This window comes from Chamaea fasciata, unplaced genomic scaffold (genome assembly GCF_029207755.1).
Source record: "Chamaea fasciata isolate MVZ Bird 193981 ecotype frontalis unplaced genomic scaffold, bChaFas1.0.hap1 SCAF_1, whole genome shotgun sequence".
In the NCBI taxonomy this organism is placed as follows: Eukaryota; Metazoa; Chordata; class Aves; order Passeriformes; family Sylviidae; genus Chamaea; species Chamaea fasciata.
In genome coordinates, this window is record NW_027094086.1 from 149224757 (window position 1) to 149241751 (window position 16995).

Sequence of the window (16995 nt, forward strand, 5' to 3'; positions counted from 1 at the left end):
CTTGTATGAACAATAAGCATTTCCTTCTAAATTCTTTTTTGCAGCAGAAAATTAAAGCTTTGTATTTTTATCTTGAAAACTTATACTGCCGAGGAAGAAAACCCAAAAAGGGCTTGTGTGACACCTGAAAGGTGATTTCTTTTTTTTAAACTGATATTTACACCACACTGAATTCCTTAAAAGCTTTCCTCCAGTTTTCTGTTAGTCACCTTGCTCTCTTTTTTTCTCAGTTTTCTATTTACTGTAGAAATACTGGCCTATCTTCTTTTTCTAGATCCTAACTATTCAGGCATCTTCATTCCCTTAAATTACTTCCTGGGACACTAACAGTAGAGGTAGAGCAAGCAATCTCACAGTCTGCCAGTGGAAACAAAATACCACCTCGCCAATCACTGATCATAGAAAAAGGGTGAACAGTGTTAGAGTTGCACTAACTGCTAAATGCCCCATAAATATTTCCCAAATTGCAAGCTTTGAACATGAATCTTACCCTGCCAAGCTCCAGCAGCAAGCTAGATTTTATCCTTAGTGCCACAGACCAATCCCACTAAAATCACACCACTGAGCTCACAGCTGAGTCTGCAGAATGGTTTGATCTGGTCCTAAGGGAGAATTTCAGGGCAGGAGTTTCAAGTTGGCTGTAAATTCAACCCCCTCCCAACCCAAAACACAAATACCTGTGTTAATGCCTCCCCTCGAACCAGAGCTGAGCTCACACAAAGTCCTGTACGAGGGCCAAGGCACAAATACCTGTGGGATGAGACAAGATTCCAAAATATCACAGCTCTAAGTTCACAAGAGGAGAAGGATGGGTATGAAGGAGACAGAAGCCATGGGAACAGCTCGGCCAAGGTTTCCCCATTGCTGCATCTTTCTCTCCACTGAGAGGAGCACCTTGAAGGCCAAAATCACTGCAAGTCCAATGCAATTCACTAAAAACAATATAAAGTCTTAGCTCTGAACAGCTACGAAAATTCCATTTTACTGCAAGTGCAGGAAATTTATGCTTCCTGAACACATTAGAAGAGAAATATAGCACAGAACAGGACAGTATAGAATTCTTCTAGTGGGATGGAGGCTTTGGACTTTTTTTTTTTTTCATTAGCAGTTCCCTGGACTATCAAAATTTACAGAAAATAAATCCAATCAGAATCCAGTGTTCATGTGATCTCTTCCCTCACTTCACAACAGCATCCCATTTCCCTCTACTGCCAGTGTTAAGTCATTATCTCCGATGAATCCCCCTCCCTTTTCAGAATTGAGCATTGATTTTCCTCAGATGCACAGGAAAAAGAGCAGGAAATGCTCTTCCCTCAAGAAAGCAGGAAATGAAAAGTTTCTTACAAAGACTTTTCCCGAATAACCACGCAAAGTATCCTGATCTCGCAAAAACAATTTAATTCAGAAACAGGCAATCAAGATTTTGTGGCGATGCTGAAGGATAAACATAAAAAAAAAAAAAAGTCGGTGGTACTCACTCAGGAAGGCAGCTGACAAAATCCATCAGACAAAGAATCAGGAGAGGTGATATTTTACCGAATTCACTCGCAGCTTTTTGCAACGGGCTATTTGCTAGCATCCTATAGAAACCGTGCAAGCCATCCAAAAGGCCCCTGGGATAATGCAGCCTTTCCATAACCCTCTATATTGTTCTCCTGGCTGCGTAACAGACACAAGAAGTTTCTCCACAGTGGCAAAACAACGAGCCCCTGCTGATGCTGAGATCAGGTTTGCTTCTATGGAGTGGAGCGCCGGGACTTCGGTGTGACATGAAAACTGCCACAAACCCCAATTTAAATACTCTGCCCCCAGCTCATCCTTGAGCCAACGACACAATTCCTGCCTGCAACGGGGAGAGCTTTTAAATCTCTGCCATTTTTACTGAATTACTGCTGAAATTCACCCAGGTGTTGGGGGTTTGGCAGCACTGGTGGGACTTCCAGCACGCTGAAGCACCACGTTACCTAACGCTGCTCCCAACGCGGGGGTTTCAAAATCTGAAAGCTCCTTTTAACAACCACCCCCAAGGCTGCTAAACCCAGAACACCACCACCAACCCCTGAATTTCTTCTGCCAAGTTTTCCCCTCTTCTTCTCCTTCTCCTGTGAAGAGGAGCTAAATGGTGGCACTCTGCAAGCCCGTATCCCTGGTTACACTGCGGTGGAGCCAAACCCCAGCGCTGACACGCAGCGTGACAGAGCTGGTGACAAAGCTGTCAAATTAGGATTTTGAACTCCATTTAACTTATCTTTGCACAGAAGTCAGTGAAAATCTGCACAGGCTTCTCCAGTGTTAATGGAGACCCCAAGATTCATGTCATCCTAAAGCAGACATCTGCAACAATGGGATCAGCTGCGTCCTGCAGCACATCTGTGTTTCCTCCACCAACTTTTAAGACAAAACCCACTTTATTTACATGCACACAGGACAAAGCCACACTTAAATCTTTATCACCAAGTATTATTTTATCAAAAAACCCCCCACCAAAACCTAAAAGCTATTCAAACACATGGAACAAATTGGAAGGTGCCCTCACCTCAAACTTTATCAACCAAAAAAAGGAAAATTCTCCTGGTTCCTGAGCACCTGGCAAGGAACAGGTACAGCAATATTTCCTTTCTTCAGATATGGAAATGGTTCCAGCAACAGTTTGAATACTTGACTGAAAAAGTCCAGTGTACCAGATTTTTAAGCATTATTTAGGACTCCTCCAAGCAAGCCAAATGACTGAACTGAAAATACCAATGATGGCAGAAAGCCTTGTCTGGAAGACAATTATTGCCAAATTAGGAGGATCAGAGATGAGCAGGACACTGCCTCTTTCACTCACACATCCACAGCTGAGGGACAACAGAACATCTGGCTCAGCTTCTCCTGAAAAAGGCTGAAATGGATACACAGTGGTCCTTGTGAATAAACACAGGGAAAAAAAACAAACCCCCAAACCAACAAAAAAACTTCAGCCAGAGGAGAGGGGAGTTAGTGATGGGCAGGGAGTGCCCTACAACATCTCCTGGCACCACGAAGGGTAGGAATGCTGCCAGGTGGTCACCCCAGTCATCAAGAAAAGTGGCATTTTTGGCCACTTGGACCAAAAGGCAGCTCACGGTCTGGAGGCATATTGGTATTATTTCCTGTGACTGTTCCAAGGGCTGCATTTATCCTCTGGGAAGTGCTATAAATAAATGGGATGTTTTCCAGAGGGAAGGGCGTTAGTGGTCACTTCTACCCAAACACTGCTAAAGAAGTATCTTTAGGTCCAGCACTCAAGCCCTCGTTTCAGCTGACAGGTTTTAATTGTTTCTAGAAGAATGAAAAAACTGACTTCTCTAGAAAATACTTGATGGTTCCTGTCACTAGAACACAAGAGTTTAACGTGTTCATATTAATTTCTCTTATTCAGTATTTTTTTTGCTATTCTTTACCATGCAACACAATTGATTACAGAAAAGCTAATCCATGAACACTTTGCAAAGAAAACAGTAATTCACAGGTGCTTTAGTTGCTTAGTAAACTTGAAATTTGGTGGGTTTTTTTAGACATGCTTTTGGATACTGGGTCCAAACAGTTACATTATCACCTGAGGATAATATTCAGTTATTTATTTTGTTACAGCACAAGACCATCGAACCTCAATCAATGTTTCATAGCTTTGAATGAATAAACAGAAAGCAAAACCAAAAGAGTGTTCAGACATCTGCCCACTGGACTTGGTAGTCATCTCCACAACTGCAACACCTTATCAGCTATTCAAAAATACAGGATGCAGCTTCCCAGACAACCACAGTTGCTGTACACATATGGTCCTAATTAAAGCAAGAAAACCAGTTTATTCCTGTAAAACACTTCCTAGCAGCAACAGCAGCAGCTGACAATCACTTCATAACTCTGAACGTGTTTTCCACTCAGGATTCTTATGCCTTTGAAACTCCTGTTATTATTACCCAGAAGAGAAACCTTTACTGACCTTATTAGCAGAAGAGAAGATAAAGCCATTTGTTACTTGAAGGCTTTCACACAAAGACCACCTACAGTGGGACTTAAGAAATAATCTTCGTAACAAAAATTGCAGAGTATTTTTTTTTAAAGAGCAGCATGTATTGGGCTGACAATTACTGGAAAACAGTTCAAAAACAGCACCATAAAGTTTTGTTTTCCCATCTGACTCCACCTGGTATTTTAAGTAGCCAGTGGAAACATTTTACTTCAGCCTTTCATCATCACAAATAGAAAAAAAATAAAGTTTTTGTTGTTGTTTCTTGGTTTTTTTTGTTAATTACTATGTGCATTGTTTGCCGAAAAAAATAATGAACTTAAACCTATGAATTTCTAAAATTATTTCAAGTGAATTCCAACATCCCCTATCCACGGCACAAGGATAAACAAAGCCTAAACTAAACAGATATTAACCTTAACAGGAATTCAGGATTATCTCAGCACATTCTGCAACGAGTCAGCCCAGATTTATTTTACTCTTATCTGCCTTTTAGTGCCCATTGAAGGCATTTCCAAAATAAAACCAGGGTTACTTTTATGTTTTGGTACAAACATCACTCAGACAAACGCACACCTTTGTACACCAGCACCCCCCTTTCCCAAGGGGCTGGAGGGTGGTTTGTACAGGCTCAGTGCCAGGTCACCTTGCTAAAAATTGTACTGCTGTGTCCTCCTGGTCACCACCACAAGGTGACCTTCGACATTTCCAGGCGTAGTTTCACATTCACAGTTTATATCCCTGCTAATATTACTGGGAATTCTTTCTGTGCTTTATTTTAGTTGCTTGGTTTTATTCTTGGGTGAGGTTTGTGCTGGTTTTCTGTTTTCTCGGATTTATGAGCACAGGTAATTAATTTTTTACGTTGCAAAGCCATAATCGAAACTTTTAGATACACAATTCAAGAAGATTCCAAGTGTTATTTGAGGAGAGTTTGGTGAGACAGATCATTTTGGGTGACAAGGGAAAGAACCAGAACCATCTGGGGCATCAGAAACTCACCACTGTGGAAACCGCATATGAACAGAACCAACTGCACAAGGTTAACAAAGTTCTGTACTTCAGGGCTTAATCCAGCATATTACACTAAATGAAATGGCACTTTGATTCTATTTAGGACTTTTCCTGAAAGGAAAATTTGAAAAATTATAAAGCAAAACCTCTTGATCTTTTCTATTTGTTTACTAAATGCTACTCTGCATCCCATGGAAATGGCACCTGACTGAGGGATCCAGGGACACCCAGTCCTTAGGAATCTGCTGAGGTTGTTTCCTGCATCTGGGGTAGGTTTGGTCTGAAAGCTCATTTTTCTCCTTTTAATATTATTACAGGTTTGTATCATGAGCTGGTAACAATATTTAGCTCTTACCTTTAAGATAAACAACTGACTGATTTAAAGGTACTGGAAAGAATCCATCACTGCCACAAGTGACATTTTTAAAAACATTCTGCTCTCAGAGCTCCCCTGCCTGCCAGAACGATGCTAAACAAGTAATTTATGATGTGCAGCAGCAACAGCACAAGCAAATACAGGCATGAGACCCAAACAGATTCCTATTTCAAAACTGACAAGTTTGATTTCTAGTTTTGTTCAAATTTTTGTCTTTTCCCCATCGTGGCATGTTTACCAAAGGGAAAGTGGAGGCAACTGTAGGGTAACATGTTGGGCACCAGCAAGTATGAAAGATTTATAGGGAAAAAAACCCCAAACTATCATAACACTAACACTGAATGCTCTTTGTAGCAACAAGAGTTAGCATGTCAAGAATTTGCTGGAGTTTCAGATTTCTTAGAGGGCAGGGAGAAAAAAAAAAAAGGCATTTGAATTTCAGGGTCGAGTTTGCATTAAGCTGTCAGTTTTATCATGGTAATATGGAGCCAGAAACATTCATGTATTCAATCCACTCTGAAATTCAGAAGGACACTTCCTGGTTTTTCTTAAGTTTCACTTTCAATCTCCATTAAACCTCACCATACATCCTTCTTTGACATATTTAATCTCAACACAAGAGGGAATCTTCCAGAAAGACAGCAGATCCTGCAATGTGAGGAAAAAGGAAGCCCACAACTATGCACCCATGATAAACCCGATTAAACAAATCCAGTTAAAATCTCATTCCTTTGTGGATAAGCACAGACCTCTACACAGATGCAAATTGTTTTCCAGTTATGCTGTAAACCCCCTCCTTCTGGGACTTTCCAATTTATGTCAATGTGTAATTAGCAAATGAATTGCTCTGCAGATTGCATTCAGTATTCTCCTTTTCTTTTCTTAATTCCCCAACTAACATAACCTTCACCCCTTGTCCACTTCCAAAACTCTCAGAATCATTTTCAACTTGCAGATTCTCAACAAAATCAGCTTCACATCATAACAATTAATGAGAACTGGCAGCTGGCCAACAAATGACTGGGCAAAGGTAATCATCCTCCAGCACCCATAACCCAGCACTGGAAAACGGTTGGGGAGCTCAGGAAAAATACAAGCACAAACACTTGAAGTGTTCAGGTGGTCACTGTGTAATGAAATTTTACCCTTCCTTCCACTACTGCCCCATCCCTGGGAATGTTCAAGGCCAGGCTGGATGGGGCTTGGAGCAGCCTGGGATAGTGGAATGTGTCCCCTGCCCATGGCAGGGGGTTGGAACTGGATAAACTTTAGGGTCCCTTACAATCCAAACCATTCTGTGCCTGATGACACACAATTCACAGGCTCAAACACAACCAGTACCTTGATAATACTGTTTTCAGTACCTTTATAAGGCTGCATCAGTTATAACAAATGCAAATTGTTGCCAGTTAATCCTGTTTAGGAACTCCCAGATAAACAATTTTGGAAACCATTTCTTCACGGGTTATGCAGGTCACCTGAATGATGCATGAGCAAACATTTCCTTTTACCCAAATGGGACATTCTGCCTTTCACTCCGAAGCCACGCTGTACCCTGGGAAGAGCCCTGGAGTACTTTATTATTCTGTATCTCCTCCCTTTAAATACAGCACAACATCCACTGGAGGTGATAAAAGACCTCTATCTTCCTAAATTTCAACACACAGAACACGTCTCCTTACAAGACAGCTCCTGCACTGCCCTGGCCAAGTCCCCAGGAGACAATCTGTCCCTACAGTATCATCCAGGGCTCTTCCCCATCATACCACCTCAGCCCCGAACATCCACTGCAGCTTCTCACAGAATCACAAAGCTTGGGAAAGATCTCTGAGATAAGAGTACAACCATCTGACACACCAGAATTATCCCTGGACACAGCCACCAAACACCCCAGCCCCTCGAGCTCCAACAGCAACAGAGCACAAAGAGGCAGCTGTTGCAGTTCCAGATCTTCTGATGAGAAGATAAAAAGGCAAGAAAGCAAAACAAGGCAAGGGAGAGAATTTTTAAAAACCCCAAAAGGTCAAAGATTAATTCCAAAAATCCCTGTGAAATACGTACTTGAAGTGTTTTCCCTGAAATGTTTCACTTTACACTGCATTCATCAAATCATTAACATGTATCTTTAACCAAGTTTAGCTGAAAGAAGTCTCGTAAGCCCATTTTTAAAAAATGTTAAGGGTTTTGTGAAGGTGTAATGAGATACTTTATAACTCTACCTTTCTCTCCAGGTGGTAAACATTAGACCTTTCCTTGTGCTTGGCTGAAGCGAGTATATAAATGATTAAATATTTTCTAGGAATGTGTCACTATTGACCTCTCCTCTGCAGAATGCCTCTATCTGACTACCACTAGGAAAAAGTGGCAAACCTCACACTGCAAACCAACTTCAAAATCTACACCCACCACTCCGAGCTTTACCGAGGTGGACCTGCTGCAGAAACACCAGGAGGCCACAAAAAACATTCTGAGAGTTGGAGAACCTCTGGCATGGAGACAAAGGGTTGGGGACAGAGCCAAGCCTGGAGAAGACTCTGGAAGACCTCAGTGATTCTCTTGGAAGATCAAGAGAAGGCACTGGAAGATCAGTGCCTGAAGGGGCTCCAAGAGAGCTGGAGAGAGACTTGGGACAAAGGATGGAGGGACAGGGCACAGGGAATGGCTTCACATTGCCAGAGGGCAGGGTTAGATGGGACATTAGGAAGAAATTCTACCCTGTGAGGGTGGGGAGGCCCTGGCACAGGAAGCCCAGAGAAGCTGTGGCTGCTCCTGGATCCCTGGCAGTGTCCAAGGCCAGGTTGGACAGGGTTTGCAGCATCCTGGGACAGTGGAAGGTGTCCCTGCCCTTGGCAGGGGATGGAACAGGATGGGCTTCAAGGCTCCTTCCAACCCAAAGCATTACATGATCCTGTGGAAGCTTCTCTGTAACCAGATCCCTGGTAACCACATGTACGTGCACTCGTGGGTAACGAATGCAAATATGTAAATATTCAGGCATGAAAATACAAGACAGCTTTTGTGGACAGAAATAAAGCAGCACTGTCTGCCAATTGTTAAATGCACGCTCAGAATGACTTGGTATAAAATTCGGATCTTTAAAAAAAAACCTCTTCACTAACATTGCTTCATAGAAAAACCACCTGGATTCTTCTACACCTGTCCACTGTAACAGCACCTTGCTGGCAGAATTCCTTTATGGTGATTATCAGGATGGAAACGGATAAATCTTTTTACCCCAAAGCATTCCCAAAGGCAGGAGCTCATCCTCAAGCGCTGGAAGCACATCCCTCCATCTGGCTCCCGCAGGCCAGGGGAGGAGTCCCACACACCGAGGGAACGGCCAAGCTTTGCAAATCATCAAATAAACAAGAAAGTTTCAAATTTTACTGCTGATTACAGCAGGCCAGGAAACAGCAAGATTGGTTTTACTGCCAATTCCGCTGGGAATCCTGGAGGACAAGTCAGGAAGCGGAGAGCTGCGGGGGTGGGGGAGAGCGTGGCAGGGAATAAAAATCAATACTTCCCTTGCTACCAGGAAAATAAGGTTTGCAACAGCGGCAGCAAACAACTGGCCAGCTACTCAGCAGAGAGGACCTGACTTCAAACAGTATCATCCACATGCAAACTGTAACTCCAGGCTGAGGTTCATGAAATATTTGCCTCCTACAAACCTGCCCTGATATTTTAGAAACATTTTTAAAGTTACACGCACAGTAGATTTTGACATCAGGCATCCATTATTTGGGGCTGCTGCTCTGTAAAAAATAGGTCCTGCAGAGTCTTATTTTCCCATCTGTCAGGCTTTAAATATATTAATAAACATTCAGAAGAGACTAACAGTTTCTTGAAAAAAATAAATAAAGAAAAAAAAAATCTCATTTCAAACCCCCAATACCCTCAGAATCCAAGTTTATCATATATTTATTCAACTTTAACTCGCTATAAATTTTCTAGATAATGTAATTCTCGTTTCTAGTGCAGCCAATCACTTCTAATAATTGGGTTCTTCTTTTTACAAATCATACTTTATTATCTTGTACAAAGAAAACAAGAAGTGGCACTCTGCAAGTGATCATTTTGATAACAGGCTGAATAAAGCCTACAAGCTTTAGAACAGGACTTTCTCTGCTCATTTGGTTAAAGTTGATATTTTTACTGCCAGTGTCTGTGTTACACAGTAGCAGCTGGCACTGAAAGGACCGGACTGTATAAGACTCTTGGATTTTTTTTTTTCTTGTTTTACAGCAAACATTCCAGAAATACAAAAAAAAAAAAAAAAAAAAAAAAAAAAGAAAAAAAAGAAAAAAAAAAGGCCAAAATTACACCACAGAGATCACATGCAACATATTTTCACTCAGATCTATTTAGATGCTACTTATGCTTTCCATATTCATCCCATCCATGTCCGTTTTACGCCTCAGCCTCTCCAAGTAAAAATAAAGCAAGCTCCCCTCAAACTCCGGCAAAAGCAGAATTTATAGGAGATTAACATTTCCAACGTGAAACTCTGGAAAGTGTCTGTGATGACCTTAAAGCACAAAAGGCTTCTTTCCTCTGTGCCTGCCTACAGCCCCGGGAGCTCAGCAAACAATTTAAATCCAGCGAGATGTCACCCTGTTTGAGCTGAGCACTGGAAATACAGCTTAGATCAGGAACATCCACTAGAACCAACTCATGGACATTTGGGAGATGCTGCTGAATGTTTCTGGGAGGTTTTTCCAGCCAGGTTTCCCCTGCTGAGAAGCATGGGATGGTTTAAAACCCTCACCAGCAATCCAGATGTGATCTTTATAAACATCTCAACAGGCTTGGCCCGTTGTAGTTTTATCAGCCCTTCTCTTGTTCCAGCTTGGAAGACTCCATCCCTTCCTGGAAATAATTCTCAGCTGGGAGAAGGGGACAGATGACGGGTGGGTAGAGACCCTCAGACTTCATCAGGGGAGCACCCACTGCCCAGGGGTGGTCAGGGCAAGTTGGGAACCCACCTCAAACACCAGAACTATTCATTGTCCCACTGCCAGCCTCTGCCTGGGCTCTACAGCCTCAAAAGGCAGGATCTCACTCTCTGCTCTGCCCCCAAAACAGGCTGGAGCACTCCGGCAGCTCTCTGCTCCTTCCTGGTCCTACAGACATCCACATTCCTCACTCCTCTCCCAGCAAGACATATCCCCCAGGCAGGGAGGAGAAGGAGGGATGAGCCACATTTTCCCTTACTGATTCACATAGTAAGCAAAACTTAAGGAAGAATGTAGATAATTAGACCTGTCTTTGCTTTCCCTATTCTTTTTTTTTTTTTTCCTTAAAGAAAATGTTAGCTCTTGTGGACAGAAAAACTTCAAAAACAATTGGCTAATTCTCTGTTGGCTGGGCATGAGTAATGGACAAATTCAACCCCTAGGTTATCATTTCCATATCCAGGATTGCCTGAAACTGGAGTTTTAATTGAAAATGGAGTACTGAGTCCCCACTATGGTGGTCATTGCCAAAAACTCAAAATTCAGCAGATAAAAGTGCACTTGCTTACAGAGGGAATAGCTAAGATTTGACATAAATATAAAAATTGTGGGATAGATCTAATTTGCAACCATTTTCACATTGGAATAGTAACTTTTACATGACAGACAAACTCATAAATTAAGTGTTCCATGATGGGAAAACAAGCTGCCCACAGTCAAACCTATCCATGAGGGCAACAGGAACGTCCTTCACAACAATGACCAAGTCAGGGAGTTTTGTTTCTCTTGGCCTTTTGCCTTCTCAGCATTTCAGCTTTTATCCCTTTAAAGAAACAAAAATGGACCCGTTATCCAGAGGCTTATTTGGAATGTTCAGCTTAAACTCTGAAAGCCGAAGCGTGGCATCGATCACGCCGCGTTTTACTGATTATGTCAGAAAATGCTATTTGCATTTCTGAATACTGAATTAACAAAATGTAGGTCAACCTTGTTGGGTTTCTTTTTTTTTTTTTTTTTTTAAGGCATGTTAAACTTCTGAACACTTCAGTTAAATCACCGCATTGAGACCTGTAGGAATTTGAGGTGACAACAAGCACCGTGAAGCGATGATCACACCGCAGGTTACAGACTGACTGAATATTTGATATTCAGGCAAATTATCATTCCCATCTGCCAGTGCACTTCTACCTGTTAACTGCGACCCTAAATCAAATCTTGGGTTACTACAGGTTACTACAGTCTCCCTGGAACATAAAACCTACTGTATGGCTACTCTGGTTTCAAATAACAACTATGTCATTAGTTAATGATTTAAATTTTTACCCTCTGTGAGCAATTCACATTCCAGTGGACTGCTGGAGTGGTTTCCACATCCTTTTTTTCTCCCCTTAAAACGCTACTTTAGCGTTAAAATTCTGAAGTCAATATTATAAAAATCTGTTGAGACAATGTCTCAGGATCATTAACATATGTTCAAGTGTTTGAGTACTCTGAATGCTGGTGATGTAATGGCAAAAAAGTACATTCAAAGTATTTTCAGCTATATTCAAAACATTTTTTTTATTGAAGACACAATTGAAGACTTATTTTGGCTTTTAACTTGAGATCTTTAGAACTCCTCGTTTAAAATTATAATGAGTACTGCTCTCATTGCTGGTTTTTTCCAACTATATTTGAAAGAAAAAAAGTTTGTGAAAACATCCTCAGGGACTCACTCACTCACAGTGTGATTTAAAAAAAACCAAAACAACCCTCTAATGGTTCAGGTTCCACTGTGAACCTTTTTCAAATAATTTATAGCAGAAGACAATTCCCATCTGTAGGGACATCAAAACATTCTGTTACTCTGAATAACTGAAAATAGACACTCAGCTGACAGGCAAATTTTACAGAAATCAAGAAAGATGTACCTGAAGACAGAAAACAAAATACCACAGCCTGAAGGAGGTACCTAAAGGACTGGACTACTTTTCTCTGCTATTTAACTTGGCACTTGGAGACAACCAAGAATTTGCATCATTTATGAGGATCAAATTAATGCAGGTAGGCAAAAAAGGGAAATTCACTTCTTTGGACTGAATGCCTGCTGCCACGACCACTCTCAACATGACACTCAGAGCAGCTCTGTCAGCACTGCTCAGTTTTCTGCACATTTAACCACACAGATTTTATATTGGAGGTCTATGAGTACCAGGAATTAATAAAAAAATAAAATATACAGTTGATTTTATCTGTACTGATTTACAGAGATCCAGATTTTCAGTTTTTCTTCCTACTTTTTAATTTATATTTTCTTAGTTGCTCACATTTACCCTTGATAAAAAAAAACATCTTCCACATACTTAGGTCTCCATTTTAGCTTCAAGTTTGTTAATGTCCCCAGTTTCCAGACGTGCCAGACGACCACAACATAAAATATTTCAGCAAAGAACTACTATTTCTTACTTAGAAAACTAACAGCGAATTGAATTCTCCATGAATTTAGCGTTCAAAGTATTTCCAGGCACCTACGTATCACTTCCAGTTGGGAGAACCTAAGCTCCTATTTCCCAGAACTAATTAAACAACACAGATAGGGACCAAAATCCTCCAGCAGCACTGACACCACAGGCATTTGAGAACATGACAATAATAATAATAACAATAATCATAAAATATGGTTGGAGCAAACCTTCCATGCTCAGCTTTCATTTTGACAGACAACTAAATCCAGGGCACCACCATGTGGCAACATATTAGGGAATGGCTCACATACCAAGACCTGATTTTTTCCACCTTCAAAATTTTTCGCTATTTCTTAAAAAACATACATTAACAAATCCCTCTTAGTGTTTGTAAGATCCCACTTAACAAGTTGCCACAGCTTCACCCATCTCAAAAGCTATTTTTTAATACACCTGGACTAGCAAGAAAATGCTTGAGCATTTTGTATTTGTGAAACACAGAATTCACCTAAAAACGTAACTGCTCCAGGACCAGAGAAGCAGCTCTTTTTCTTATCAGCCTCGCTCCCTTGCATAGGAGAATTCTGGCAAAAGCCTATACTGCACATCGAATTCCTTTTAAAACATAAATACATTAAAGAAATAATAAATCAAGCTAAACACTGGTCTCACATCTGATTAAAAGCCTAAAAAACATCTTGGGATAAAATCAAAACTTTGAAGGTATAAACATGCATTATTTAGCAGCTGCTCAGTTACTCTGGAACTGCCTCTCTCCAGCTTAACAACAAGAAAATACATTATATTTTTTTTCCACAAGAGACACCAACACAAGGTCTCAACAACCCTAAGAAAACCCTGATTCCCAAAGCCACCACATGCCACTTAGTACCCTGGAATTTACTTGCGCAGCCAAATGCTAAACTCAGAGGAAAAAAAACCCAGCTTTTCATTAAAGTGGGCAGCCTTGGCTCACACAGCACAGCGCTGCTGTATTTCACCCTATCACCAAATTCCAGAATTCAGGCTGAGCTGATTCCGGATTTCACGAAACAGAGAGTTAATTCATTACGCCTTGACACATTTGCGAGCCATTTTGTACCGATGCACTGAGCTCAACCTGAACTAGCAGCAAAGACTCACTCAGCAGCAGCCTCCTGCTAGGAGCCTTATCTGGATTCCCTATCTCCGCTCCGGGCTCTTTCTCTCTCGCAGCTCACCGGACCCAAAGGCTCTGCTAAAACCGCTCGCAAATCTGACAGAAAATTGGGTGACGCGATGTGCAGCCACGCCAGGGAGGCAGGTAGACAGAGACACGGGTTCCCACAAGCTCCGTACCTCGAGCACCGGGAAAACCGGCGGTGGAAGAGTTTGGAGCAGGCAGCGCTCTCCTTCCAGAGCCCAGGACGGACAGACCCGCGGCTCTCCTGCCGCAAAAGTTGCTCTGGAGTGATTTGAAAGTCTTACCACAGAGCTCATCGTCAAACCAACGCACGCACTGGAACCACATTAAAAAAAAAAAAAAACACACCCGAAAAGCCGGAAAAAAAAAAAAAAAAGATAAATCACCTCCTGCTCGAAGGTGACGCTGGAGTTTCCTCATCTTCAACTCCAGCTCCCCTCCTTCCCCTCTCCCCCAGCCCAGCTAACACGAAGCCTGAAAAGCTCCTTCTCTGCAAGGAAGACCATCGTGATTTTCTGCCAAAGACAAACCAATAGCAAGAACACAATGCACATTATGCAAGTTACTGCAGAGTTATGCAAGTTAGATGCATATTTTCACTTGCTCTGCCGAGGACTCCGAAGCCACTTGTTTGATGCGGATGCCTACTCTTATTCCGAGCTGTCAAATCTTCCTCTGCTTGTCTCAACTGGCTTTTTTACACTAAAATTTCAAGCAGCTGCTACAGGTATTAATGAAGCCCTTCCACTACATACAAAAACATAGGCCATTAAAACCACAACATCTGAGCACAGTATCTCATATGTCTACGCCAAACCACTCTCCTACTCTCTTAGGAGACATGGTAGGCAGAGCACAGCACCTTATTTACTGTAGATACCCCACGCTGCACATTGCCAAAACTGAGGAAAGCATCAGAAATCTCTTGAGCCAAACCAGGCCTCGTGGTGGAAGTACCATCTCACAAGCAAAAGGAATTAAAGAGTTACATAAACACTCCTATGCTGAAAATAAGCATTTTTTTGTTCAAACACCCGCCAAACCTGCTGGCTTTTTTTTTTTTATCTACCTCCATACCTCTGCAGTCAGCACCTGTGAAGCAAGAAGACAGATTTCACATATGGCCTTACAGTCAAAAGTAACTGGGAGCAACTTCTCCAACAATATAGGAGCCCTCACTATTTCCAAGATGAGCCACACGAGCTTTTGGGGGACTAAATCCATCCATTTCAGGGGGAGATCTAACAATCTACCATTTCAGACTGCTCAGAGATGTGATCATACCTACCAAGGAACACGGGCATAACTCTTTAAATTTCTAATTTCTGCCCTTTCTACCCTATTTACCAGCACTGCCTGTAACAAAGCATTAAAGTGACACTCAAACAACTTCCCAAAGCCGTGAACAAGCCCCCAGAACCTGAACCCTCCTGCTCACCCCCACCAGACACAAGGATACAAGCACTTACAGCCCCAAGACTGCTCGAAGCTTCCGAAAGCAAACAAGGTTAAGGGCACTCGTCAACATCCAGACTTTTGAGGGAAGCAGCTCTTTTGGCCACGCTGGATTCATCTCATCTGGGAGTAAAACCCAATCCAAGTGTGATGCCTTACGCAAGCAACAACTATTTATCTGAGGAGTAAATAGAGCCTGCTTTTACAAGTAGCCTGTGTCTCTTTCTGAGAAGCACAAGTAACCTCCAACAAACCTGAAAGCTGCACAGATTCTGAAATGGGAGGGAGGGAGGAATAAGAAAGGAAAGAAATCTGGGAGAAAAAAAAAAAAAAAAAAAGAGAGGGGAAAAGAATTTTAAATCTTTACAGCGGATATTTCAAACACACCCAGCACAGGTATCCCTTCCCTGGAGCAGGACACTAACTGCACAGTGACCACCTTATAAAGTTACCTCCCCAAACCTCGGGGAACAAGAGTAATTTTTTTTTTAAATGACTGATGAAATTCGGTATTTAAACACTTTTAACAAGTTCTCAGCTGTATCCAGCAAGCAGTTTCAGAGATCCTTCACGCAAACACCTTCATCCCTCAAAAAAAAAAAAAACAAAAAACCAAAAAACCAGCCCAAACCCAACAAGCTGTCCTCTATTCCCAGCAGCCGAGAGAGGATTATACGGTCACTGAAGAATGCGAGTTGCTAATACGTGCATTTTTAAACAGAGGGGGCAAAAAAAAAAACCCCAAAAAACCAAAACCACATAGAGAAAGATAAGAAGCAGCTCACCTTTATCCTGAGTGCAGGACAGGATCTCCTCCTCTTTGGGGTTAGTCACCTGGGTGATAATGGACGGGTTGTCCATGGAAACAGAGTGAGATTCCACCTGGCTATTTCCCTCTCAGAGGCAGGCTTGTGTGCGGGGAGGGGGGGTGGGGGTGGTGGGGGGGGAGCGGGTTTGTTTGTTTTTAAAAAAAAATCAAGACTGAGGCTTGTGTTCGAAAAAAAAAATAAAAACTATCGAAAAAAACCCCCAAACAACCAAAACCTCAACAAGCAACACCTCCAGGAGCGAAACCGAGGGGAAGGGGGTGGGAAGGACGCCAAACGCGATGCCACCGCGGCCTCCTGCCGGCGCCAATTCTGCACGGCGAAGGGGGGGGAAGGAGCGCAAACCCCCCCCCTTAAAAAAAAGAGAATTAATCCAATTCACCCTTCCGGGAAGCCCGCCGAGCGCTTCCCCCCGAGCCCCCGCCGCCGCCTCCCGAGGCGGGGGAAGAGCCCCCGTCCCTCCGCTCCGCGCCTCCCCCCGCGGCCTCACGCCGCCCCCCGCATCCACCTGAGCCGCCCCTACATACCCCCCCCCGCCGCCCGCCCCCGCGCTTATCTCATCCCCGCGCCCCCCTTCCTCCCGCGGGCAGCGCTCGGCGGAGCGACGCCGGGCCGCCCCCTCCACCTCCACCTCCTCCTCCTCCTCCTCCTCCCCCCGTTCCCGGGTCGCGGGCGAGGAGGGAAGCGCGGCGCGAGGGGAGGAAGGGAGGGGAAAGGGGCCAAGCCGCTCCCCGCGCTGCGCCACAA

General features: G+C 42.9%; 1 protein-coding gene across 4 annotated transcripts in view; it reads right to left on the bottom strand.

Moving 5' to 3' along the window:
- Window positions 1–16721, bottom strand: part of CTDSPL (CTD small phosphatase like) — a 75591-nt gene extending 58870 nt beyond the window's left edge. For 2 of the 4 annotated variants that reach the window (XM_066201610.1, XM_066201603.1), the window contains exon 1: window positions 16207–16721. In XM_066201610.1, the coding sequence (XP_066057707.1) occupies window positions 16207–16282 (76 nt within the window). In that variant the 5' untranslated portion in view covers window positions 16283–16721. The remainder of the gene's footprint in view (window positions 1–16206) is intronic. The other 2 variants (XM_066201615.1, XM_066201619.1) reach the window with 2 other exon arrangements.
- Between the last annotated feature and the right edge of the window lie 274 nt (window positions 16722–16995).